We start from the raw sequence: 27,116 nt of genomic DNA, 5'->3' as shown, positions 1-27,116 counted from the left end.
CACATGGTAACGAACATGAAAGGTCAGAGTCAGCTCCCCATCCGTCACCGACGGATCTTCAGAGCGAAGGACCCTTTTAAATTCCGAATATCCATTTACTCTCCCCCTCCCTTCTCTCTCTCTCTCTCTCTCTTTCTCCTCCATTTTTTTTTTTCATTTTTATGACTTTTTCTCTGTGTAATTTAGGATTAATTTCCAACTTTTTTGTTCTTTCTTTGTGTTTTGTTTGATTTTTTTTTAATTAATTTTTTACTTTTTTTAATTCCTAATTTTTCCATTTTGACTTCTGAGTGGTTAGAACTTAAAGAACTTTAAAATTCTGGAAATTTCCTTCAGAAAACAACGCATTCATCTCTAATCCAGCTCTGGTTTCTATTAAGGGCCACTTCATTGGATCTAGTGCTTCTCTGTTCTCATTGAAGGTACGTGTATTACTGCCGTAGCCCGTTTTCTTCTATTTCTTTTGTTTTATCTTTTTAATCATCTATATGTTGTATTTGTATTCACGATTTTTTCTGCATTTGGGTTTTTGATTCATCTTATGTGGGATTATCTATCGTTTCACGTTTTATTTGATATGCTACATTTGTTTCTGGTTAATCTTCTCTATTTTTCATTTTGGGGATATGGTGAAGTTTCTTCTGTTTTTTTCTGCTGAATACGTTTTTGATTATTTAGTTCCAGTTGCTTTTGTATGTTTTTTAAGAGGATATACGAGCAGCTGCATTTAGATTATATATATTTTTTAATTATCTTTAATTTGTGAATGCAGGATTCTCTTTTGTGATTACAATTTGTTTTAGGAACTTAAAACTTCGATTTCCATTTCCTGGAGGCCGAGGGGAGAAAGGATAGACTCTGGAAGGAGGTTTTTCCTATTAAGGTCTAAACAATAAATTGGAATTGTAAAGGTTGTTTAATTTACAAGTATCAAGATTTCGTGGGTACTGGGTAGAATCCTCAACAGCAGAGCTAAGAGGTGAGAGACAACTGTGTCAATGAGGTTGACTGGAAAAGTTTGAACTTTTGGTATTGCCAAGCAGAGTGTACAGTTTCATGATTTAGAAGGCTAGCGTGGATAGAGTGGGTTATGTGTTTTTCACATGGCTCTGAGCGAAAAAGATCTTTTTATTGATCTTGAATGTGGTGGTACTACTAGTGAAGAAGAAGGGAATAATGAACAATACACAGGTGCTAAACCAACAAAGAAATTGTTGGGTAGGGCATGGGATGGGTTTGTGAGCTTTGATGGTGCTATCAAAAATGAAGATGCCAATGCCTCGAGTTGTGCTGATGTTTGTCCAGAGAATTCGGATATGTTAACAGACAAGAAGTCAGGAGAAGAATCATTGGGCCTTGGTGAAAATAAAATGGTGAAGGAAAAACGTAAAAAGACAAGCGCTAAAAAGCCTCCAAAGCCACCACGACCTCCCAGAGGTCCATCATTGGATGCTGCTGACATGAAATTGATCCGAGAGATCTCCGAGCTTGCTATGTTGAAGCGGGCCAGGATTGAACGGATGAAGGCATTGAAGAAGATGAAAGCATCCAAGGCATCATCATCAAGTAGCAATGTGTGTGCCATGGTCATCACCATACTTTTCTGCCTTGTAATGCTTTTTCAAGGTAACATTGTCTTTTAGAGTTTGAGTTGACTCTTTACATCACCATGTACGTCTTTACTTGTGATTCCTGCATGTTTATTCAATAATTTATTATAATTTCTTTATGTTCTTGTATACTTTGTGTTGTTTTCTATGCTAGTAAACCAATGATTCATGGTTGCAGTAGGTAAAACCAATGAATTTAACCTTCTTTTCAGTTATTATTGATTCCACTTGCTACTCTAAATTGGTGAATCAATTTAGGTAAATCATTGATAAAATATGAGATGTTCTTTATCTGTAATTTAGCTTATAGACTTCAGCTTTGCTTTTGAGGCTAATTATTACGAGCGATCCATTCTCTGTGGTTGATACCCAAGATTTGATTGCATATTGACAAATATTGTTATATTCTCAAAGTTAGAAGCAAGAATATGAACTAACAAATAAGGTGTTTTTTAGCTTTGTAGTATAGGTTGTGCATAGTGGATGACATATCTGTGTTTTAAACTAGTGTACTTCCTTTTAATGATCTTAATTATGTATTCAAGACCAATGATCATAATGTGAGTTTGATATGAACCCTCTGGTCAAATAATAGTCTAGTTTCATTCTTTAAATAACTAGGATATTTGAACTGGATTTCTAGATGGGAGTTTCCAAGGGAAAAATTTTCTATTAGATACTGCAGAAACTCTGTATCACATATGCAGTTCAAACTTCATGATGTTATTATTGTAGTACTAGAATTATCTTTTCAGTCATTTCTAAATTCTGGATAAATCTGGGATCATAAATTGCTGTTTCATCTTGCACATCAACCTGTTGAGCGGATTGATTGCATTTACAAAGGACTCAAGTAGGGTTTTTTTTTTTTCCATTCTCAAGTATTTTATATACAAGTATCCATATTCTATATAGTAGTTACAAAGTATTCAAGTATTTTGTATGCTGAAATTTGGTGACATTGGCATATAGTAGAACTGATTTTTATGTTTAACATTGAAACTTTACCTCATATATTTCGGCTTTCAGGTTTCCTGGATTCTCATGCATATTATGCCATTAAACATTTCAGCTTACAATTTCATCCAGTAGAACCTTGTAGCACTTCTTCTAGAACCTTCTTTTGCTGTTGTAGAGAATGGAAATTTATAAGTCCACAAGTTACATCAGCAGTGTGATGGCTTGATGCATCTAAGTTGTCAGCTTGTCTGTATGTTACATCTGCTGAACTTTCACTAATATATATATATATATATATATAGATCTACCTCATGGAAACCTTGTCCCATCTGTGACCCGTGTCATCTTGGAGATAAATGTTTCTATCTTGTAGAGTTTTTTTGGCCGTGTGGATTTTACTAAGCTAGATGCTGGATATTCTGCTTAACAAAAGACCAAGCAGAATACAAAAGTTTGACTTTTATGTTTCATGTCATATATCTCTAGATCTTATGTTATTGTTATATTTTGATATTTTTTTCAAAAAACTAAATAAGAAGTTTCTATTGTGCCAACCATAACTTGTAATCTTGGTAGATCTTTTCCACAAACAAGGAAGAAAAAACTAATGAGATTGCAGATATGTTGCAAAAGAAATTTTGTTGACTGTTGGACCCAGCAATAGTTGAAGCCTGTTCTTAAATTGTTTAGAAGAGTCTATGTGACAATGTGAGCCAGTGGCTGGTAATCTTTAGATTTCATGAGGCTACATTTTTATTTGCTTTTGGAAAGGTCATAAGGTGATGTATGAAGCATGTCATGCTCAGAGTCCAACTTTACCTTCTGATTGTAGACCCGTATGATTTTATCTGTTGATTAAGACAAGTTCTTGGCTGATGCTTTCTTTTAGGGCAGGGGTCTGGTGCTTTAAAAGAATTGGCTCTTCACACATCTCCCTTTGTCATTTGGGTTGTATCTGATTATACTTGGATCTCTTGATATTTAAACCAAGACTCATTAGTTTCTTATCCCCATTCTATGACTTGAACCTTTTGGACATAAAACATGTCCTCCAAAACCAGTAGGTATGACAGGGAGTTGGTACAGTTCTCTGCCAAACTAAAAAAATATTCATTAAGCCGAATTCTATACTATGAACTTGACTGGGAGGCAATTTTCTGCAAGATTTATGTTCCAAGTGTCAAGTGGATTTTTTATTTTTTTCATGTTTTTTAGATTTTCATTACAGGAATGTGCTCCAAAAGCTGCAGCTCTAGTGTCAGCTTCCAGGGATCTCCTGAAACAGCTATTGGAGTGATTGCAGTTCAATATAATAAGACTCTTCCTGCTAGTGATGCCAATGGAACCAATAATCTATCACCCAAGTAAGTTTTTACTCTTTTCTTTCCCGTCCTGAACTGCATGTTTCCAACATTACAAGAATCTTTTTGGATGATTTAAGAGCAGTGACTTATGTGTTTAGTTCTTGCATTGCATTAGGGTCATAATATAGTGGTTACTTGCTGATGTCTGTCTCCTTTATTGCAGTTTTGTGGAACAGGTTGCTGGGTCTGCTCCCGGGGAAGAGGTGAGTAGGGCTTCTGGATGAGAAATGGAATGTCAATGAGAATTTGGAAGGCGCTGTGAGGCCTCTCCGGTGGAAGATATGTAGGTGTCCTTGCCAGTTTTGGTACAAAACAGCTCGTTTTATTGATTTCAGCTGTGTATACGTGTAGAAATTTTGCCTATTGAGGGTGAAATGCTTAGGGAAAGTTGTTTTCTCCTCTATACAAGTAGAGATTTAAATTAGTGGTCTGTGAATTTGCAATTGTTCTTCAGTACCTCTTGATATAATAGACTTAGGGATGTGGTATTATGCTCATAAACCAATGTTTACAAAACAGTCAACCGGTTTCTGATATTGGTTGGACCACCATTTGGATTGTTGACTATCTACTTATAAAGTTCAATAATCAGATTATAATCTTCCTAATTGGATTGTTGGCTTGGATCTTTGTATATGGATAACTCTTATATATCTATTGTTGCTTGTTAGCCCCATCAGCTCAGCTTTCAAAGCCATCAGGAACTGTGGACTCAAGTAGTCAACCTTGAACCTTTTCTCTTGAGAAAAACAAAATTATTGGTGGTGTATGACATACGAGGGAGGGTTCCCCCACCCCACCCCCCCAAAAAAAAAAAAATGCCGTGTGCAGTTTTGGGCGTTGGAGGGGGGTGTTAATTACGGAAAACATGTCAAATGAGGGGATATTTAGGACATTTTATGGGGGTGTGCTCCAGTAATAAGGGTGGGGGGCTGCAGTTTAGGTTTTAACCTGGCGTTGTGGGAGACTTAAACCCATAACATGTAAGAGGGAGGGGACAGTTGCAGTGCAAAAAGAACTATTTAAACAAGATCAGCAGAAGAAAAGTTGTTCGCATTGGAGTCTCTCGAATTTTTTTTTTTATTTTTTTTGGTGCAAGAGTCTTGAATTCGTTGCATGGTAATAGAAAAATATTACTCCTATAAAGCTGTGTTTGGTAGTCGAGAGAAAAAAGGAATCTAAAAAAGAGAAGAAAGATATAAAATGGTAAAAAAAGAAAAAATTGTCTCTCTGGTTATCAATAGAAGAAAAGACAAGAAATTTCTTGCGTTAGGTAAGACTTTTTTTTTTTGCATCAGAAGAAAAATTCAATATTTTAGAGGATTTTGAAATTCAATAAAAGAATCTTCTCTACCAATCACAACGAAGATTGGTTAAACCAAGAAAATAATATAATTTTATATTTTCTTCTTTTTCTTTTTTTTTTCTTTTCTTGGCTGTCAAACATAGCCAATTAGGAAGAGAAAGTGTTTTGCCACAAGGTGAAGAGAAAATCTCTTTATCAAAGGCTATGTATGTCGGAGCCTCTTCATAAGTGAAATCTTCATCGATGAAAATTAATCTACAGAATAAATTTTCAAGCCCACAATTTATAATAAAATGAAGGGTAATTTATAACGCCACCCCCTGGAGAATGTCACAATTATAAGAACATCTCCTCTATTTCACCAAATTAGATTCAGACTCTTTACCGTCAGTCACTGTTAAGGAATATATCTTCTATGCTGATGTTAACAACAATATTTTATTTTAAATACCAAAATGCCCTTATTAAATATAAACCTGAAATACCCTTGTAATTGGTCCCCATTCTGCTAGCGATCGTTCATAGCAGCGCCGGACGGCGATTAAAAATCTATGCCTCCCACTATTCTCACTTCCCCCTACAGGACAAGAACTACCGTCTCCGATCAAATGATCGGTCAGAGAACCCAAATAGCTAAGGAAGACATAAAAGGAGACCCTTTTCTTGATTGGCCTCCAAAACTTTCCCACCAAAACCCAAATCACTGTCTTGGTTTGTGCTAAATATCCCTTACTAGTTATTCGGTTTATCTTTGGAACTCATAAGCCCCATTTCACTGGCTACTACCTGGAACGAAAGAATTTTAAGTCTTTGGCTCAGAACAAATGATTGGAACTCTGCCAAAACTGTGGATAGAACCCTCTCCAACCTTATGCCTTACCACCAATTCTTGGAAGTACAGAAAGAAAGTGACCAGACTCAATTCTCAAGAGACGAATCAAGCATCTTCGGCGAGAGAGAAGCAGATCTGGTAGATGTGATTCAAATTTTAATATATACTAATAGAAAAATCTATAAGATTAGTCAAATTAGTGGAGAGGAACAGTAGTGGTAAAAGGGTAAGGATTGGGAGGATTATCCCATTATCCCATTAGATTATATTTATTGGGATTAAATTTTGCGGTTACCTGACTGTGGCGGGATTTCTAGAAGGAGGTCAACCCTGTGCCAACTGGGGTTAAGGATCTTTGCCGGTGTTTGTTCTCCTGGGTCTAGTAAGTGATAATACCTACCGGAAAGTCGGTGAGCCAGCGAGCAAGCGCTTTGTTCCAGCCCAGTGCCATCGACCTCGCACTCGCACTCGCATCAGATTTACAGTTCCCGTGACTGTGGCCACTTCTCAAAAATGCTACCACACCACAGTATACAAAACAGCTAAGAAGAGGCCGTTGGAATAGTCTCTATCATTAATGTCGGCATTTACATCAGTTGGGGTCCCATCATCGTATTACAGCTCAAAGGCTCCCCCTTCGCCACCACCATCGACTTCAGCGCCACCGCCATCTGCAGACCTACCTACACTCTGGAAGAGAGAAACAAAAATTGATGAATTGGGTTAAAATGAGTCTTAGTGAAGAAGGTATAATGGTCATTTTACCTCTTTACTTAACAGTGCCTGACGATAGAGGGTTTGAGTCTAATTTGGTGAAATAGAGGGGATGTTCTTATAATTGTGGCATTCTCTAAGGGTGGCGCTGTAAATTATCTTAAAATGAAAGATACAAGGGGAATAAAACCATATGAATTATTTTTAGTTAAGAAGACCATATGAAATTAATTTCCCTGAAAAACAACATATTCTCATTAAGAGCCACTACATTTATTTATTTATTATTTTTCTTAATTAAGAGCCACTAGATGTTATTTATAAATGGGAGCCAGATTCTATGACGAATTGGGAACTTGATTAAGTATTTTGTCTGCCAAGGCAGGGGATAGGGTTTTAAGTATCGATATTGGATTGGTGGGGTCGTATTGATATTGATTGAATTTGGTCAATGTTAGATTGGGTATCAACATCAGATCAAAGGTAAAATCATTAGAAAATAAAAGAAAGTAAAACAACCGATCCAATTCAGTATCAACAAAGACCAATCCAATTCCGACATTTAAATCCCAGGTAAGGAAGTAGGGATAATTGAAAACAAATGAAAGGATGTTGATCAATGTTACATGAGGGTGCAAAAATGATTGGCCACCCCATAAAAGGTAAAATGAAATCTCTGTGAATGCTTTCTCATGTACTTCCATTGGTTCTCACGGATGCATAGCAATCTCAATCCTCAGAAAACACTTTCCCTTTATTATATATAGCTTTTTATTTTCAGAATTTCAGACTAATATATTCATCTACAAACCATATGATTTGAGGCTTTAGAGTCTAGAGGCATATTTGATCCGGTAGGATATACATTTATGCTTTCGATCTTTTCTTTTGTTTTTGGTAGGTATGCCTTATGTTTTTCACTACAATGAAAAAAGAATGCTCATTTTTAAGAATAAAACATTATTTTTCACAATCCTTAATAATCCTTACTAATAGATAAAAGAGAAAACAAAAACAGAATAACTTTCTTATTGCACATTGGTACTCGTAACCCTGCCCTCCCTCTTAACCCTACCCCCTCCCTTACCCTCCCTCTTAACCCCGATTGGGATCCTCTCCAACGACTCCCCTTGAACAGCAAGAGGATCCAAACCACCCTTGCCCCCTGCCCTACGACCCCTTATACTTTGGAGTTCTAAGATGATGTTCTCCTCTATCATCCTCTCTCACTCAAATGTTTCATTTGAATCCTTTGAAAAATCTGAAAAGGAAAGGGCGACAAAGAGAGAGTGTGGCAAAGTTCTATCAATCGAGTGTCTCTATTATGAAAAATCTTTCTCCTAGTTTCTCATTACAAGAAATCGAAGGAATTTCTGAACTATTGATTAGATAAGCTTTGTAAAATGGTTCTCAACGTGAAGATCAATGTTTCCAAGAAAATAAGGTTTAGCAACTGGGAAAATAGTACTTTACAAGGCACAGTTAGTCCAAGCCAATATTGAAGGTGTTTGTTGCCTTTCAGATGGGGACGACCCTAATTACAGGGTACCTTGGTTTGGAAGAAAACATTTAAAATGGGTTAGCAACTAACCTTTAAACTTGGATCATTTTTTCACTTGTTCAAGAAATTTTTTTTTTCCAATTTGTTCATTCTTCTAATTTTAGAATTATTTGTACACTATTTCTCATCTAGGGTTTGCTATCATGATGGTAAACAAGGGATCAAGCGTGAAGTATGACATCGAGTATTTCAATGGGAATGATAACTTTACCCTCTACCGGTGAAAGACGAAGGATGAAGGATCATCTAATACAACAAGGTTTGGTTTAAAAAAAAAAAAAAGTGAGTGATTAAGATTGAGAAGAGATGGAAGAAAAGACAATAAGTTCTGTAACTCATCACCAGAAATCGAAGAAATTTTTGAACTATCGATTGGATAAGCTCTCTGTAAAAAGGATCTCAACATGAAAATCAACGGTTCCAAGAAAATAGTTGTTCGTGAAGAAGCAATTGCATTCTCTACAATTGGAAGAAGATACGAATCTGTTAGAATATTTCAATACATTCAATTATATTGTAAGCAAACTTGTAAGCCTGGAGATTTCGATTGAGGATGAAGACAAAGCCTTATCATTGCAGTCGTCGCTTCCAACATCGTATGATCACATGGTAACAATTCTCTTGTACATGAAAGAGACCCTTGAGACGAATGAAGTCATGGCTACTCTTATATCCAATGATAGAAGGAAAAATGCCAATTTATCTTTGAAATAAATTCTCAAGCCCACAATTTATAATAAGATCAAAAGATAAAGGAGAAGAAGATGGTTTTTTTTTTTTTTTTTTTGTAAAGAAGACCATATGAATTTACTTTCCCTGAAAGATGACATAATTTCAATAAGAGCCACTCAAAGTTGGTCATACGGAGGCAAATTCTATGATGAATTGGAAATTTGATTAAGTATTCCGTCCTTTTGTACGTGTTGGGGTCCTTCCAGTCGTTTGATGCATGTTGGGGTATTGGATGCATTAGTAAAGATCTGGATTTGTACTGCTAATAGGAGTGCAAGTTTGGCCCTATAGGCGTGAACCTACCCTAGCCCACCTTGAGCCTGAACAGGGCTTAGGATAAGATATATGGCCCTAAAGGGAAGTCAGGGCTAAAAATCATTGACCCTAAGTCAGGGTCGGGGGTTGAGCCCAACCCTGATTTCTCACTCGATTGATATTGTATGGCCAATCAAAGTTGGCCCAGTCTGACCCTGATGGCGAGTTAAGGATGGATTTTCTTAACCCTTAATTAAGGGCGGGCGTCGCGGCCCTCGCCGAAACAAGGAACTGAAGATTAGGCTAGGTTTTTCAAAGACCCTGTTTCAGCGCTGGCTGCCACACCTGCCTCGGTGTAGTGGAGCCGGATTCCAAGAACAAATAACCTACTTGTAACTAGGACAAATCCTGTATGTTCTCTCTCCCTTGTCTGCGTATAAAAGGCCGAAGCGCTTGTAAGCTCTGTTGTCTTCCCTGTTTGTACTTGCGGACTTGAGAGCTTGCGAGCCAAGAACTGGGGCAAAGCCGCAAAAGAAGGATAACTCTCTAGGGTTTATGATTTGTACTTTTCACGTTTCTGTTTTTGGGGTTTTCATCGAAGATCATTCAGCCGCTGATCTATATATATATATATATATATATATATATTTTTTTTTTCTTTTTGTTCTGAAATCTTCTATCCAATTCGGCCCTGCATCCGTTTGTTCGGGAATTTTGAGTTTTGCTTTCTCCGTACGAGTAATGTCTACCGTGAGGAAGGGGAAGGTGAGATTGTTTGACGAGGTGGACGAAACTTCTTTCTCTGCCAAGAAAGCTTGTATTAATGGTGGCCCATTGCACAGCTCTGCCATTAATAAATTGAATGGCCGACCTTACTCACAGAGGTACTATGAAATCATGGAGAACAGAAAGACGCTTCCTGTATGGCAGCAAAAAGAAGAATTGTTCCAGGTTCTGAAGGCTACCAGTCCTTGATATTAGTTGGAGAAACTGGTAGCGGCAAAGCAACTCTGGTTAGTATGAATAATCAAAATTTCCCGCTCTCCTACACCTCTTTGGTATTTAAATTGGTTGTTTCTTCCATGGGATATGCGATGTAGTGCTGTACCTTGGTTCTTTGGTGGTTTCGAAGTACATGTTGAATTTGGAGCAATTTGCATAGGTTATGTTTTGTATGTTAATCTATGTTACACTTAGTTTCTGGCATACACATCGCTTTCTTTGTTGCTTCGAGTTCGTTCCAATTGTAGTCATTATACGTATGTTTCAATGTTTAGGTGTTTTTGGCATAGACTCTGCAACTGAGTAAAACTGGGCAAGCTTAAAGGGTACTGGAGGATGATTTGGTTATAGCTCTTGCAGGTATGTCTACCAATTGAATGTTTTTCTGTTTTTCTTAGTCTCACTATTAGAAGTTTCTTATTTTTCCCTATGAATTTTGTATTTTACTTCAAAACAAACCGTGGAAATATCATATTTTAAGCTAAAATTTATTTTCCATCTTCTTACTTGGAAACAAACCGGGCCTTCACTGCAGTTAGGGTGTCCAAAATTACAAGTAATTCATTACACTTGAAAGACAATGGAGATTACTTGTCTTAATTCACTTCATTCTAATATGTATCTGTGAATGGCCTTGGTGCAATGATAAGGTTGCTGCATTGCGACCTAGTGTTCGCGGGTTCGAGTCGGGGAACATCCGCGAAGTGGTGGTAAGGCTGTGTACATTATAACACTTCCCAGACCCTGCCGTGGCGGGAGCCTCATGCACTGGGTACACCCTTTTTTTAATGTTTAGGTGTATAATTACAGAGCTTCCTAAACTGCTGATATTGCTTGCATTTTTTTATTGCCTCTATCATGGTCAGGGATAGACTCCTAGTGATTATACCTCAATTGTTGCATCCTCAGGGTGTGCTTGTTATTGTGTTTTTAATATTTAGGTGTATAATTGATTGATGAATAGTGTAAAACTTTTGTCGCAGACTAGAAAAGATCATATTTTCATGCAATAAACTTTTTTTTTGTGGCTCGTTGTATGCATAAATTTGGAAAAATAGATTTGAGTGATGGATTGATTGCTTCGTTGGAACTCTAAAACAGAACACTTTAAGTGCTATTTTGGTCTCGGTATGCATAGATGTCGAAATCAGCAGGAAGTTGATGGGTATATGGAGTGGGTTCATGATGGAATTTCCATTTGCACCCTTACTTTTATAACTTATCACAAAAAGTGGATGTAGGCTTGTAGCAGTTTTTTAAAAGGCAAAAAAATGAAATTACATTATGATTTCCCTCAAGCCAATCACCTCTTTTTTGTAACCTACTTAGATTATAACTTGGAATTTTTTTTTTGGTAACAGCTTAGATTACAGGCTTACAGCTAGGAAAAACGTATATATGTTCTCTCTCCCTCTTATGTTGTTAAAAGGCTGAATCCCTAATAAGATCTGTGTTCTTCCCTGTTTTTACTTGGGGACTTGAGAGCTTGCAAGCCAAGAAAGGGGGGGGGGGGGGGATAGATGGATAACTCTAGGGTTTATGATTTGTATTTTTCAGGGTTTTCATCGAAGATCATTCAGCCTCTGATTTATATATATATATATATTGTATAGGAATCTCTTATCCAAATCGACCCTACATCCGTTTGTTCAGAAATACCATTAAGGGATTTTGAGTTCTGCTTTCTTTTTATTAGCTTACTGGTTCATCTAGGTTTATTGAATTTGAATCCGTACAAGGAATGTCTACGGAGAGGAAAGGGAAGGTGAGGCTGTTTGACGACGTGGTGAACAAAACTTCTGTCTCTGCGAGGAAAGCTTTTATTAATGGTGGCTCATTGCTCAGCCCTGCCATTAATAAATTGAATGCCCAACCTTACTAGTTTACTCACAGAGGTACTATGATTTCCTGGAGAACAGAAAGACGCTTCCTGTATGGCAACAAAAAGAGAATTCTTCCAAGCTCTGAAGGCTAACCAGTCCTTGATATTAGTTGGAGAAACTGGTAGCAACAAAACAACTCAGGTTAGTTTGGATAATAAAACTATCCCGTCTTCTCCACCTCTTTCATATATGTAAATGGTTGGTTCTTCCATGAGGTATGCGGCGATGCGGTGTGAGTTGTACCATGTTCTTTGGTGATTTGGAAACACATTGTTGAATTTGGAGGAATAACTGATATAGTTTGTGTTTTGAGTGTTAATCTATGTTACAGGACACAAAGGGGTTCTGTTTAGTTTTTTATCGTTTCCTTTGTTGCTTCAAATTCGTCATTATATGTATGTTTCAATGTTTCGGTGTATAGTTAGTTACATAGCCCTCGAAACTGCTGATGTTGCTTGCATTTTTTTACCTTTTATCATGGTCAGGGACAGACTCCTAGTAATTATACCTCTCGTTCATAGCATCCTCGGGGTTGCGCTTGTTATGGAGTCTCTAGAATAATTAATGGATTGATGAATGGAGTAAAACTTATGTTGCAGATTAGAAAAGAACATCTTTTCACGTGTTAAACATTTTTTGTGGCTTGTTGTATGCATAATTTTGGAAAAATAGATTGGGAGATGGATTGATTGCATCATTGGAAACTCAAAAACAGAACATTTTTAGTGTTTATTTTGGACTCGGTGGTACGCATAGATGTGGAAATCAGCATGAAGTTGGTGGTCTTGAATACTTGATGTTAGACAAATGCAACATTGTTAGGGGCTGGCTGGGCTTCATAGTTAAAACTAAAAAGAACCTCTCCCCTCCCAAGGAAAATAGCTTGGATCGGGGAGCTCGATTCATTTTCTGTGTTTATTTTATGGGAAAAATATTTGACAGTGTGTATGTTGCTGCTCCACAGATCCCTCAGTTTGTTTTGGATGCTGTTGACTTAGAGACACCTGACAAATATAAAAAGATGATGATAGCCTGCACGCAGCCTCGTAAGTTTGCTGTGATGTCTATGGCCTGTCGAGTTGCTGAAGAGATGGATGTAACAATTGGAGAAGAAGTGAGTTACACTATCCGGCCTGAAGATTGCAGTAGTTCAAAAACTGCTCTAAAGTAAGTTTCTTTTTTATATTAATGCAATAATATTGATTCTGAATACTGGGTGTTCAGTTTCACTTCATATTGTTTTCCTGTTCTTGATTTTGTGTTGTTGTGGTGTTGCATATTGCTTTTATGTTGTTGCTAATATTTGTCTTGAATTTGTTGTTTTTGTGTTATTGGCTTGTAGGTATTTAACAGATGGTATGCTTTTGAGAGAAGCTATGACAGATCCCCTTCTGGAACGTTATAGAGTTATTATACTTGATAAGGAGGAGGTTCGTTAAAGAACTTCAGCAACAGATACTGCTCTATTTGGGCTTCTGAAAGAAGCAATGAAAAATAGACCTGATATGAAACTGGTGGTGATGAGTGCTGCAACTCGTGAGGCCAAGAAGTTTCAGGATTACTTTTACGGTGCAGCTCTTATGAAAGTTCCTGGAGTCTCCTCTTACACACAGGTCAAGGATGATGGTGCATCTCTTACGGAAGTTCCTGGAAGGCTCCATACAGTTGAAATCTCCTCTTACACACAGGCCAGGGACGATGGTGGCGCAGATTTGTGTTGCAGCGACGACATTCTAGCAGAGATTCTAATTTGTTTGCCCCCTAAATCGGTCTTCAAATGCAAGTGCGTATCAAAGAGGTGGTACAACCTTATCCCCGACATTAGTTTCCGTAAAATTTATAGCGCATCTCCTCGTTAATGCCACCTCTTGGGCTTCTTCCAAAACCTAAAAATGGTAGCCCACTTTGTTGTCAGATCTGTCAATAAGTAACCATTTGAATTCTTGGCAACATCACCACCACCATTACCAAAAGTGACTTGTTCGGCAGTGAAAGGAGGAGGTGGAGATATCATCAGTTTGGAATCATCTAAACAAATTCTTAACTCGCTCGGCAGCATCATCTGTTCTTCCAATGGTCTTCTTCTGTGTGGTACTCACCCTAGTACCTATTATATTCAACCCCATCACCAAGGAGTTATACCAACTTCCTCCTTCTAAAAAGTATCAGTCTTCTGCTTCATTTCTCATGGGTCTTGTTGTCGCTGCTGATTGGGATGATGTATCTATAGAAACGCAATCCTAAAACGATGCAGAAGATAACAGAAAAATAGAATAAACAATGCACACGGATTTTACGAGGTTTGGCAAAGTTGCCTACATCCTTGGTGAGATGAGATCCTGTTTCATTATCAATGGAGAATAGGGTTACAACGTTCGTCTTTACATCTCTTAGTATTGCTTGTATTACAGAGAAAGAAGCACTCGCTGCAAATATATAGCGAAAAATCCTAAGCCGGAAAGTACACAATTTCTCTCAAATAAAAAATTCGAGCAGGGGGTTGTGCTATCTTATACCCCCTGCTATATAGGGGGGCCACACGGCCCGTTAACTGGCTAGTTGAATCGTCGTTCTGTCTGTTGAGGCGTTGCACCAGTACTCTCTGGGTTAAACTGTGATAGAATACAAGACATTGTATACCAACAGTATTCGTTACAAGTATCATTATTTCATCAATCCGATACAAAGTGGTACATGCTGAGACTAGCAATTATGAAAGTGACACAAGAAACGCTATAAAGATGGCGACTTTCTTATCTGAGACGGGCAAATGGAGACAATCCATGGTGGCGGTAACTAGACAATCCATGGTGGTGGTAACTGGCAATGGCTCTTATAGCCACTTGCAATTTTCAAGGAAGCCCACTGTGATAAGAGGTGCTATTCATTGGCTGGGTTTTGGCATCGGGGTGTATGATCCGTATAAGGTAGATGGGCATATGGAGGTGATTGCAGCTCCACCCATTGCCTGCATCCGAGATTGCATCATGGGAAAGTCTACTGATGGCCTACTCCAGATAACAATGTTCAATGAGCGAGCTACATACATTAACGTATTGGTTTTCCATTCAAATGAGGGCCAATGCTCGTTGAGACATGAGCTTATGCCCCTAGCGCTGATCCTCAAGGCATGCTAATGGGGTTCCATCCTGATAATCCTGAAGCTGTATTTATCAATTTCGATGGTGACATTTACCTCTTATCACCTCAACATTACCCCAAGATTGGAAAGAGTTTGCTACCGTGGCCGTGCCTTCGAAGGTAAAATTTCAGTACGCTTGCATCCGTATTTTCTCCCACATTGGCTCATCTCTCCTCACCCAAACACTAGAAAGATAGACTGCTTGAAACCGTGAGCGATCTGCAACTCTCTCCACACACACACCCCCTGTTGATTTAATAATTTGGTGGACATCTTAAATTATTGGTAGATTAGTAATTGACTCCTTGCACTCCTATGGTTTTTTTTTGTTTATAAACATTATTGTTATAGCAATATGTTTGATATATAAATTGCAATATAGGATTTAACTATATACAGCATCAGAATTTGTTTATTTCCTTCTCATGGTTTTAAAAATCATATTGGAATTGATGGAATTGGCTGATTGGGATTGAAGCCACTCAAATTTCCATCGATTTTTTTTGTACAATCAAATTCAGATTTATTGAAAAGGCAATGAAATACAGATACGCAGGGTGTCATTGCCGGTTTCGGTACGTAACAACTCGTTTTGAAGATTTTTGTTGTGTGTATTTGTAGAAATTTTGCTTACTGAGGGTGAAATGTTTAGGGAAGTTGCTTTCTCCTGTACAATAAGTATAGATTTAAATTAGTGGTCTGCAAATAGCACTTGTTCTTCAGTACCTGTTGGTGCCTTTGGGTTGTTGACTTTCTACTTGAAAGTTCAGTAATCATATTATCATCTTCCGGATTGGATTCTTGGCTTGGGTCTTTGGATATGGATTATATATTGGTTAGCCCCATCAGCTCAGCTTTCAGGGCCTTCAGGAATTAACCTATAACAATTACAGGAGTTATATGTCATATATAACAGGAGGGGACAGACTGCAAAAAGAAGGATCTGAAAAAGTTCAGCATAAAAGAGGAGAAGAGAGGTAGTTACACTTGGATTCTTATGAATTCAATGCATGCTAGAAGAAGAAATATCAATCCTATACTTGTCCAATCTTGAATAAAAAAATACGAGGACTAAAGTAGAATTGTATTTTTGCCTCTAAGGTGAAGATAGAATCTCTTCATCCAAGGTGACAATCATGATTATGGACTTTATGATCTTCCTCCCCTATTATAATTTCATGGTCAAAAATTCCTTTTCCTGTCCAATCGTAGGGTGGTGGCTTAGAAGATTCTCAATGCATCGTGGGACTCTTCACCTATTATATGAAGGCAAAAATGCATTTCTTGCCAAGTCTTCATCTTTCTCGCCAATGCGGCCGCAAGAGCCATTGTCTATTATCATATAGCAACTTGACAAAATTGAAGTCCAAAACTATATGACAATGTCAAAAAGAACGGAAATAAAGGCCTTGGGTTTCATTATGCATTGTAGACTAAGAATTGTCTAATTCAAGAATGCATATCAAACACAACTTAAATATAATGGTCAAAATTATCACAACACTTTCCCATGTTGGCGAAATTTGGTGAGCAGAGAAGAGACCATGAAAGCTCATACGAATGCTGATCACAACAAGAGATTCCCTTGAACATTGCTTGTATAATTAAGCTTGTGGTTGCACACTGAAACTGTTAAAAGTAGAAGCCGGTTCCATCCAAACTAGAGTCCATAGACCTCCAGGATTAGCTCCTCATACATGAAGGCTTCATGGTAATGTGATAGCATGGGTCCTTGCTTTCGCATATTCTCTTCCATTCTTCCATTAAGAGTGTTTAGAGAAACGTCTGTGAATGAAAAAAGGATATGTATCGTTATGGAATCATACACACATAATCATTGCTCTTCATATATGAGAAGCTACGTCCTCCCTTGTACTTTTAAAAATGACACGAAAAGCTTTGGAAAATGACAAAAACACTCATGCTATTAGTCTTCTCTATTAAGTGATGATGTAATTGTTAGTTTATATTGTAAAGACTATTATACCCTCACCTAAAACATCAAACTTATGGCCGGTCAAAAAAAAAGTACAATGACTATTTTACGCTTTGGACATTTTCAACATAGCCCATCCTTAAATGGTTGGACCATTTGGATTGTTAACTTTCTACTTAAAATTCAGTAATCAGATATCATTTTCCCAAATGGGTTTGTTGGCTTGGGTCTTTGGATATGGATTATATATTGGTTACCCCATCAGCTCAGTGCCCTCAGGAATTAACATATAACAATTACAGGTGTCATATAACATATATATATATATATATATATGAGAGGAGTTATGATTATTCATAGCCCATCAATCTTTTTGCATGAATCTTTGCGCTTGTCCTTACTTGGTATCCCCATGTAACTGATTCCATTAAGTTAGGATAAGATTTTGATTGTTATTGTTGGGGGTACAGTCACAGTGCAAAAATAAGGATATGAAAAATATCAGGATAAAAGAGAAGAGAAGAAAAGTAGTTATCCTTGGAGTCTTATAAATTCTTTGCATGTTAGAAGAAAAATATCAATCCCATTCTTGTCCAATTCTGATAAAAAATAAAAATAAATAAATACAATGACTGAAGTAGAAAAGTATTTTTGATAGAATCTCTTTGTCCAGGTGATATGATTATGGTTTTATGAACTTCTCCCCTATTGTAATTTCATGAAGTCAAAAAGACCTTTGCCCAGTCCAATCGTAAGGTGAAATGTGGTGGGTTAAAAGATTCTCAATGCGTTGTGGAACTCTTCACCTACTATATGAAGGCAAAAATACGTTTTTTGCCGAGTCTAAGTTATTCTCGCCCATGTGGCCACTAGAGGCACTGTCTATTATCATACAAGAACTTGACAAAATTAAAGTCCAAAATGTATGACATAATGTCAAAAAGAAATGGAAATAAAATCCTTGGGTTTCATAATGCATTGCATACTAGAATTATCCATTCCAAAAAAACATATTAAACACAATCTAAATATCCAGGGTTGAAATCGTCTGCAATTCCGATCTCGTATAATTCCATGAAATACCACCTTCAGGTGGTGACACGTGTATTGATACCAATATAATGATCCAGATTTGGTACAACTACTAAAACCTTAAATCAGTGAAGAGGCATTTAAATCAGATCTGGATCATTGCATTGGTATCAATATACGTGTCACCCCTTGAAGGTGGTATTTCACGCAATTGTACGAGATCGGAATTGTAGACGATTTTTTTCCAAATATCCAATGATCAAAATTGTCACATCACTTTTTCATGTTGACGAAACTAGGTGTGTAGAACACGAAAGAGACCATGAAAACTCATACAAATGCATAATTAAGCTCGTGCTTGGCACACTGAATCGTCAAAAGTAGAAGCCAGTTCCATCCAAACTAGAGTCCATAGAGCTCCCGGATTAGCTCCTCATTCATGAAGGCTACACGGTATTGTGACGGCATATGTCCTTTTGGTTTCGCATATTTCCCTTTCACCCTTCCATTAAGAGTATTTAGAGAAACATTTGTAAAAAAACAAAAAGAAAAAAAGGATACGTATCGTTACGAAATCATACACAGAATCATTGCTCTTCATGTATATGAGGAGCTTATCTATAATTTTTTTTTTTTTAAATAAATCTGAGGGAGCTTATCCGTACTCTTTAGCTTTGTCCTTGTGAAAGCCATTAATGAAGCCTGGTGGGTTCCCATACGAGGAAGAAAGTAAATTAAAAGAAGTAGAGTTTGGACAGCTAATGTGCCATACTTGCAAGCTCATAAGAAATAATGGTTACCCATTCTACAGAGCCATGGAGACGAGAAGTAACGCGGCGCCGTCCTTCCCTTTGCCCATTTTGGCTTTCAAAGCACTTAGGGAGCCCCGTACGTCTCTTTGGCCAATTAAAAGCCCACTACAACTACTTATGGGCTTTAGACATTCATAGTCTTATGTACCTATCTATCTATCTTACTACTTTCCAATAATGCTCGTTGACAAAGTTCATGTTCAAACTTCAAAGTGTATTTGTTCATTCAGACTAGATTCATGTACCATTCTTTATGGCTTAAAAGCTCTGAAATAGGGATCTGGATCGGTTGAGATCGTTTCCGATTTGGGATTGGTGACCTAAACCCTAAACTTTAAACCTTAAACCCTAAACTCTAAACCTTCAAGAGATCTTACTAAGGAACCAGTTTGGTGAAGAGAAATCTCCTCTCCACGGAGTCCTGAACCCTTTGATTAGAGTAGGGAAGGGTGTTTTGAAACCTATGATATAAAATAGCAGATTGGGGTGACCATACAGGAGTCCAATCAAAAAGTCACGTCACCAGTGGAGAGGAGATTCTCTCTTCTACTTGGTTGACGGAAAAACTTAATGCCCTAATAAATCTTGTCATATAAAGCAATTGTATAATTAAGGAAATGTCAATCCAACCAAAGAATATACCATAACAACAATCGCTCCTTTAGACGTAAATCATGTGTGTGTCCATCCATCCATCCAGGAGAGAGTACCCAATAGTCCCAATTGGAATGCTTTCATGTGCATTGTATAAATTATAGGAGAGGGTTATCTGATTAAGCAACATAGGAAAAATGCATCAATAAGGAGTGACGAAACAATTTCGTGAATAAGGACCAGAGAGGTCATTTTATGTAAGAAAGTGGAAGATAGAACAAGAAAACATTCTCCCATAAAACTATCTTTAGTATAAGGTTCAGTCGGGTTACTCAATCCTTCAAACTAAGCCCAATCCAAGCATATGGCCTTGGTGTTCATGAGAGACACAATCCGATGGCTTAATTAAGTCCAGATCAGCTCCCTGTAAGTGGAGTGTTTTGACTCTTCATGTATAGTTTTTCTTCCACAAATGCTTCTCTAAATACTTTTAATGACAACCTGGAAGATCATTCATGGAAACAAAATGACATGTGTTGTCACGAAACCATATGTGAAGCTTTCACCTATGAGGAACTGATCTGGACTGGTCTTAACCCAGCCCAAGTGGCCTTGATATTCATGAGAGACTTGGCATTGCCTGCTAGAAACTTCTTGAGGTAATGTGATAATAAGATTAGGTAAGCTGTTGTAGTTCATTCATGATGACCCATCTAGCATCATTGTTTCGTGGTAATGATATTCAATAGTAGGGACCTAATCGTCCCCAACAATTTATGGCTTGCATCATTTTAGTTCATTTAGGTAATCAAACCTTGTAGGCCAGAGTATGGATACATTCATGTTCAACTGATTAGTCAATTACCAAAAAATGATTGAACTTAAGGTAATTGGGCCAATTGGGTTATAATCAGCTTTTAAATGAGTTAATTGACTAATTCAACTATAAATGATTCTTAAACAAGTCATAAACAGTCATTAAATAAGCTATAATCGGGCTAAATGGGCTTAAATGTGCGAATAAGGCTATAAACAATCAATCACATCGAACAATCATCAGGCTACCAACTTACAACTGGAATTCTCGATTATTAATCGATCAATGCTTGAGCTTGACACCTGACTTCGACCGATCGGTTCAAATCAGGCCTACTTGGTGCGGGTCAAGTTTTGGCACCCCAGATTGCAACTATGCCAAGTGGAGCTTGTGACATTTATTATCATCTTTAGACCTAATCTTTAGGGTAGAATATTTGACCAGGTCAAACATCAAAAGTCAAGACACGAAAGAGTAGAAGAAACTAAGAAGGGCAAATTAGGAAAGCCACATGTTTGCAACTTTGTATACACCGAGACAAACCCAGAACCACACGGCTTGGCCACCTTCCTTCCCCTCTTCTACGCTTTCATTTCTTATTTTACTGTGAATACCCCTAGAATTCACACTATTTTACATGTAGATGCCAGTCTGGTAGCGCTGACTTTGACTTTGTGGACGTCGGTGAGTATTGACCACCTCGTTTGATCTTTCCAATTTTGTACGTGTGTGGTGCATGGTTGAAGAATCGGATCAATGGCCCGAATCGGTTGGATTGGTACTGATCGATGTCAATGCCGATTCTTTGCCAAAACCATATCGGTGAACCAGGGGTATTCCTGCCAATTCAAACTAATATAGGCCGATCGAGATCAGTGTAGGCTAACGATTTAGTTATCGGTATTAGTATTAGTCACGATACAATACAGATTGGTATTGTTAAGGATTGAGATTGGTATTGATAAGGATCGATATGTATCGGTCACTTTGTCTTTGTTTGTTTTTTTTTTTTTTTTTTAAATACTTTTTTATTGTTTGCCCCTTGAAACAATAGGGAAAATCGATCTGAATCGATCAGGTATTACACTGATATCAATACGATACTGATACTTGAATCTAGGATATAGGCGGAGACCAATGCTGAGACTGATTCCCAATTTCTTAAACCATGGCCAGAATTGACTTTGATCCTAAACATCTGAGTGAAACTAAAATCGAAAGGATTCAGATTCCCTCCGACAATTGGGATGACTGGGAAAACCCTGGCACACATCCAACATATGAACATGCACCTTAAGGCTTCCCAACCATCATATGCACGTTGAACACCCCTGGATAGCTCCATGTCTCGATTGAAATTGGAATCAAAATCGGAATCGAAATCTACTAATCCTAATCCAATTCAACCGGAATCGATGATTTGATTCCTCAAACCATGGGACCATGTCACAATGCCAAATGGCTGGTTCGTATGATAAATCAAAATTTAAGATCTATACAAGGCTCCAGGTTGGGTCAAGTAGAAACATCAATCACAATTTCACAACCATCTTATTTATAACTAAATTTAATGATCAGCACCTTCAACAAAGTACAGTCCTTATCTTCAACCAATTTCTTCAACCTCCATGGGGACGTCGTATGAATTCATGGGTTTAGGTATTGGTATCGGATCTGTCATATTGGTAAATCAGCTGTATTTTATCGGTTGAGACTAGTCTTGATACACAATTGATCCAGGATCGGGTATTGTATTGATATTAGGGGTAAAATCATTAAAAAAAAAAAAATAGAGATAATATTGATCGATCTAAATCAATACAGTCGATACCGTTACCAATACTATTAAGTTTGTCTCGAATTCTTGACCCTTTTTGAAGAATGACCTGTTCTAACATATTTTAGTGGTAGCCCGAATTGGAAGTTTTTTTAGATTTATGATATAAGCACAGGGGTTGGCCCGATATGGGGGTGTGAGGGCATACCCCCCGCAGTATGGTTCAACCTGATCGATCACGACTTTATGGATCGACCCGTGACTTAGAGGAGTATATAATGTACTATAGTCTTGTTAAGCAAGTCATTGTAATTTGGGCGGGGTTTCGAGTTGGGGTTTCAGGGCAAGTTTTCTCGCTGCTGTTTGGGTGTATTCTCTCTTCTGTACGGTGAAACTTTTTCTTCTTCACCCGAAGATGTAGCACACCACGTTAGTGTGTGAACCTCGTTAAATCTCTGTGAATTGTGTGAATCTATCTTTATTTATTTTCATATAATTAGTTGATGTTTGCTATAACAAATACCAATAATTAAATCCTTGCTTATGATTGTCTAATTTCCAGTTTAATAGATTAGATCAATCCTTTTACGTAAATTAAACTAGAGTTTAGGCCGATTTCTATCCATTCTGAACCAATTCCAATTGATTTTACTCTAGATCAAAGTCAATTTGAACCGATCCAATTCTTGATTCTAGGTTTTTAAATCATACCAAAAAAAATATTATACCCATGACTAACCCATCCCACTTCCCTCATTGACCGACATATGTCTTTTCAAACACCTTTTTAACACATATTTAGCCGATGATTAAGAAGGAAGTTAACACGTCTAGTCTAACTACGCCTTGCCTCACTAACCAAGTCAAGTGCCACTATATTAATATGTTAATAATGGAAGAAAAGCCCCCCACAAGATCCAATCAATATAGAAATGAGGACAATTCACCAAATCTTTAGGATCTTATAAGAAAATTTGGTAAGATTTTATGTCATGGGAAAAAGTTCTCTGAGGTCTTAAAGGTTAATTCAGTAGTATCTTTCTCTCTCCTTCAGTGTTTCTTCTCTTGACCCCCTTCAATTTGTGAGCTCCCCCACATTGTGAGTTGAGAAAGTTTATGTGTCTCTTCTATTTGTTTATCTTATATGTAATTATAATGGGAGCTCAAATCTTTAATTGGAGGGTATCTCATATTTCTTCACCCTTTAATTTGACAAAAAAAAAGGGTATTTTGGTCTATGAGCAATCGAGGATAGGAATTAATGCTGAACCCAAAGTTTTAGTCGAAAACTTCAACACGCAAAGTCAAAGAGTCAAAGGGCCCAAATAGCTGGATCTTAGCAAACTTATATAATACCATTTTTGTAATAACTGAGAAAGTGAGGGACATTTGGTTAAATGTTCTTGTATAAATAAGGGGGGAAAGGAATGGTTTCCCATAATCCATGTACGCTTTAAGTCATTTAAAGGAATTGAAAATATGATAATGGCTAGTACTAAGGCGTTCTACTCTTTCTTCAAAACTCTTTTCCTCTTCTTTTCTCTAGTTCTCCACAAGAGACTGAGGAGCCCATCAAGTTCTCTCCATAGAAAGGTCAGCTCTTTGAAATTCCGGAGGTTCTCTTCTCTTGCCTGTAACAGATCAGATGAGCTTTTAAACCAAACCATAGTCTTTGATGTAGAGGGAACATTGTTGAGGTCTTCATCTTTGTTTCCTTACTTCATGCTTGTGGCTTTTGAAGCTGGAGGGCTCTTAAGGGCACTGGTTCTTCTCCTCTTCTATCCCTTTATCTGTTTCATGATTAGTGAAGAGATGGGTTTAAACCTAATGGTCATGGTTTGCTTTCTGGGTATTAAAAGAGAGAAGTGTAGAGTTGGGAGAGCTGTGTTGCCTAAGTTCTTCTTGGAAGATGTGGGTCTTGAAGGTTTTGAAGTGGTTATGAGATTTGGGAGAAAGGTAGGCATTAGTTGTTTGCCTACAGTGATGGTTGATGGCTTCTTGAGAGACTATTTACAGGTTGATTGTGTTGTGGGTAGAGAGTTGAAGGTGTTCCATGGTTACTGTGTGGGTTTAATGGAGGAAAAAAATTTGATTAATGGTGAGGTTTTGGAGGTTCTAGAAAACCAGACCAAAATGGGTTGTGATGTTGTGGCCCTTCAAAAGTTGAATAACAAATGTCATGAGCATCCGAAGTTGTTCTCTTATTGCAAGGTGAGTCATTTAAATCCTTCACAGTAAAAATATTACATTCACTATTCATGACTGACAGCTATATATATATATATATATCTGACTGCTCTACCATAAATACCCTTTGCATTTAATTTTTTTTCTACTATTTTGCACTCCCAAAAATAAAATTTGGTTTGATTTATGGTATCCTTCTAGTATAAGGAGAAAAAAAATTTCCAGTAGTTTTTGGAGCCCACGTTAGGAACATAATGAATCTGTTGCTCATATGATCGATCACTTGATAGTATGGGTGAACATTTAACATCTATCTCATTTTTTGCTATTATATGAGCAAAGAGGGGTATATTTGGAAGCAAAAGGGTCAAGTGTTTGATGCTCACCGGTACAACTAGTTGATTGTACAAGCAACGGAATCAATCTCCATTAGGAACGGAAGAATATTAATTTACATTCTCATTTTAATTTTATCTTTTAGAATTTTATTTTTTAAAAAAAAAATTATTATTCACAATTTGATGATAGTGTACATATCAAGAAGGGGAAGTTTTACTAATGATTTCAAGAGAAACACATTTTTTTTCTCTAGCAAAAGTTCATCAAAATGGCTTATCCTAATACACTTGTCAAGGTGGTTTACTAATTTTTTTTCTCACGCGATAGCAATTCTAACTTTTTGATAGATAGGTCTTTAGGATTGAGTTAATTACATTTCAACCTAATTCAATCAAATATTTTTCGATGAGTGACATATAATCTTCTGTTTTTCAACCATCTTTCTATGTCTATGCTCCGGCCTCTTGCAGTTTTTCAGTTTCAAAATTTTATTTTGTTGCTTGATAAACTCTACTTAAGTTGAAACTTGGCACATAGACTAAAAACCTTAGTGTACCCATCCACAAAATTTATGTATCATTCGATGTGTCACATGATAGAAACTTGCCATCCTTCTTTTTCACCACTAAGCTTTCTTTCTCTAGATTTTAATTATGCTAATTAAACACTTGGACAGTATCTAATTATTTATTTATTGAATTAAGTACTAATTTTGGTGTAATATCACTATTTACAAATTAAAGCATTAAATAATGGTATTTACTATTGTTCATGGCAGAAGGAGAACGTCTACATGGTGAGTGAAACGGAGAAGAGGAACTGGCATGAGCTACCAAAGGTTCAATACCCCCAACCACTAATCTTCCATGATGGTAGATTGGCTTTCAGGCCCACCCCACTTGCCACACTAGCCGTGATCATTTGGGTCCCGTTTGGCGTCTTCCTTGCCATCTTCAGAGCCCTTATTGCCTTACTATTGCCCTACAATATGATGATCCCAATTTTAAGCTTCAGTGGGATGAGATTCCAAACATCCCCCAATCCCATTATTTCATCTGCCACATCCAAACAAGACCCAAATGTAAAGGGCCTTCTCTACGTGTGTAATCACAGAACACTCCTGGACCCACTCTACCTTTCAGCTGCCATCAGGAAGCCTCTCACTGCTGTCACATATAGCCTGAGTAGAGTATCAGAGGTATTAGCACCAATCAGAACCATCCGATTAACAAGAGATAGAGATGAAGATGCAAAGATGATGAAGAAGCTGTTAAGTGAAGGAGATCTTGTGGTGTGCCCAGAAGGGACCACTTGTAGGGAACCCTATCTTTTGAGGTTCAGTCCCTTATTTGCAGAAATGAGTGATGAGATAGCTCCAGTTGCCATGCATGTGCAGGTCACCATGTTCTATGGTACAACGGCAGGTGGGCTTAAATGCTTGGACCCACTCTTCTTCCTGATGAACCCAAGTCCCATTTACCATGTCCAGTTTCTTGAAAAGGTATCTAGATCGTCCACGTGTCATGATGATGCTAAATCAAGGTTTGATGTTGCCAATCATATACAGAAGGAACTGGGTCAAGTGTTGGGGTTTGAGTGCACCAAGCTTACCAGGAAGGACAAGTATTTGATATTAGCTGGTAACGAAGGGAATGCTTCTTCTTCACCCAAACATAAAATCACATGATGTGTTAACTTTCACCACCACTTAGATGTCAAGGCTGTGTTTGGTTTGTATTTTCGAAATAGATTCGAAGTTTAGAATGTATTTTGAAAAAAAAAATTCTTTATCATTTCATATTGATTGTATATCAAACACAGCCTAAGATAGTAATGATAGCCTGATAGCCTAATAGCTAGGCTCAATTTGTGCACGCTTGTTAAGTGCTAAGGTGCAAATTTGGTAGGTGTGGGATCACTTTTGAGTGTTCTGATGTGGTCTCATTCACGTGTAATGTAAGCAATATTAATATTAGAGATAATAGGGTGAGAGAAAGCTCTTAATCATCCTTTGTACGTCATTTATTATATTTATAAACGTCACAAGGCATGTATTATGTCCTGTGGATAAATGATGTATTCATCCCTACTATCAGACAGAGAGGGTATAGTACAAATTAATCATATATCAAATTTTAAAGTCTAATTCAATTAAATACCCAATTTTATTAACATGCATCTAATGTATATCCATATTGCAGACTCTCCAACCATGAATGGAATGGATTATCTATAATAAAAAATTTATAAAGTTAAATGCT

The 27,116-nt window shown here is 37.3% G+C and overlaps 3 protein-coding genes across 7 annotated transcripts; all 3 read left to right on the top strand.

The window, feature by feature from the left end:
- Positions 1–4,542, top strand: LOC122089072. The gene is made up of 4 exons (XM_042658509.1): positions 1–422; positions 773–1,626; positions 3,799–3,934; positions 4,098–4,542. Exons 2-4 carry the CDS (start codon positions 1,104–1,106, stop codon positions 4,156–4,158), a joined length of 720 nt encoding a protein of 239 aa, XP_042514443.1. The 5' UTR covers positions 1–422; positions 773–1,103; the 3' UTR covers positions 4,159–4,542.
- Positions 4,543–9,616: 5,074 nt separating this feature from the next.
- On the top strand, positions 9,617–14,278 carry LOC122092173 (probable pre-mRNA-splicing factor ATP-dependent RNA helicase DEAH2). Of its 5 annotated transcripts, none has more exons than XR_006144126.1 (5): positions 9,617–10,347; positions 10,612–10,696; positions 12,076–12,360; positions 13,184–13,386; positions 13,562–14,278. XR_006144126.1 is itself a non-coding variant. In XM_042662529.1 (5 exons), exons 3-5 carry the CDS (start codon positions 12,271–12,273, stop codon positions 13,622–13,624), a joined length of 345 nt encoding a protein of 114 aa, XP_042518463.1. In that variant the 5' UTR covers positions 9,618–10,347; positions 10,612–10,696; positions 12,050–12,270; the 3' UTR covers positions 13,625–14,278. The 5 variants fall into 5 exon arrangements, 4 of the variants coding, with proteins under 4 accessions (XP_042518463.1, XP_042518459.1, XP_042518451.1 ...); XM_042662529.1 differs by having other exon boundaries at positions 9,618–10,347; positions 12,050–12,360; positions 13,573–14,278; XM_042662525.1 differs by having other exon boundaries at positions 9,622–10,347; positions 12,256–12,360.
- Positions 14,279–23,784: 9,506 nt separating this feature from the next.
- LOC122059627 (probable glycerol-3-phosphate acyltransferase 3) lies at positions 23,785–27,001 on the top strand. Its single transcript, XM_042622540.1, has 2 exons — positions 23,785–24,540; positions 25,634–27,001. Exons 1-2 carry the CDS (start codon positions 23,809–23,811, stop codon positions 26,540–26,542), a joined length of 1,641 nt encoding a protein of 546 aa, XP_042478474.1. The 5' UTR covers positions 23,785–23,808; the 3' UTR covers positions 26,543–27,001.
- The last annotated feature ends 115 nt before the right edge of the window (positions 27,002–27,116 follow it).

The sequence above is a fragment of the Macadamia integrifolia genome, chromosome 2 (assembly GCF_013358625.1).
Source record: "Macadamia integrifolia cultivar HAES 741 chromosome 2, SCU_Mint_v3, whole genome shotgun sequence".
NCBI classification, from domain to species: Eukaryota; Viridiplantae; Streptophyta; class Magnoliopsida; order Proteales; family Proteaceae; genus Macadamia; species Macadamia integrifolia.
This window is presented reverse-complemented; position numbering and strand designations above follow the sequence as displayed.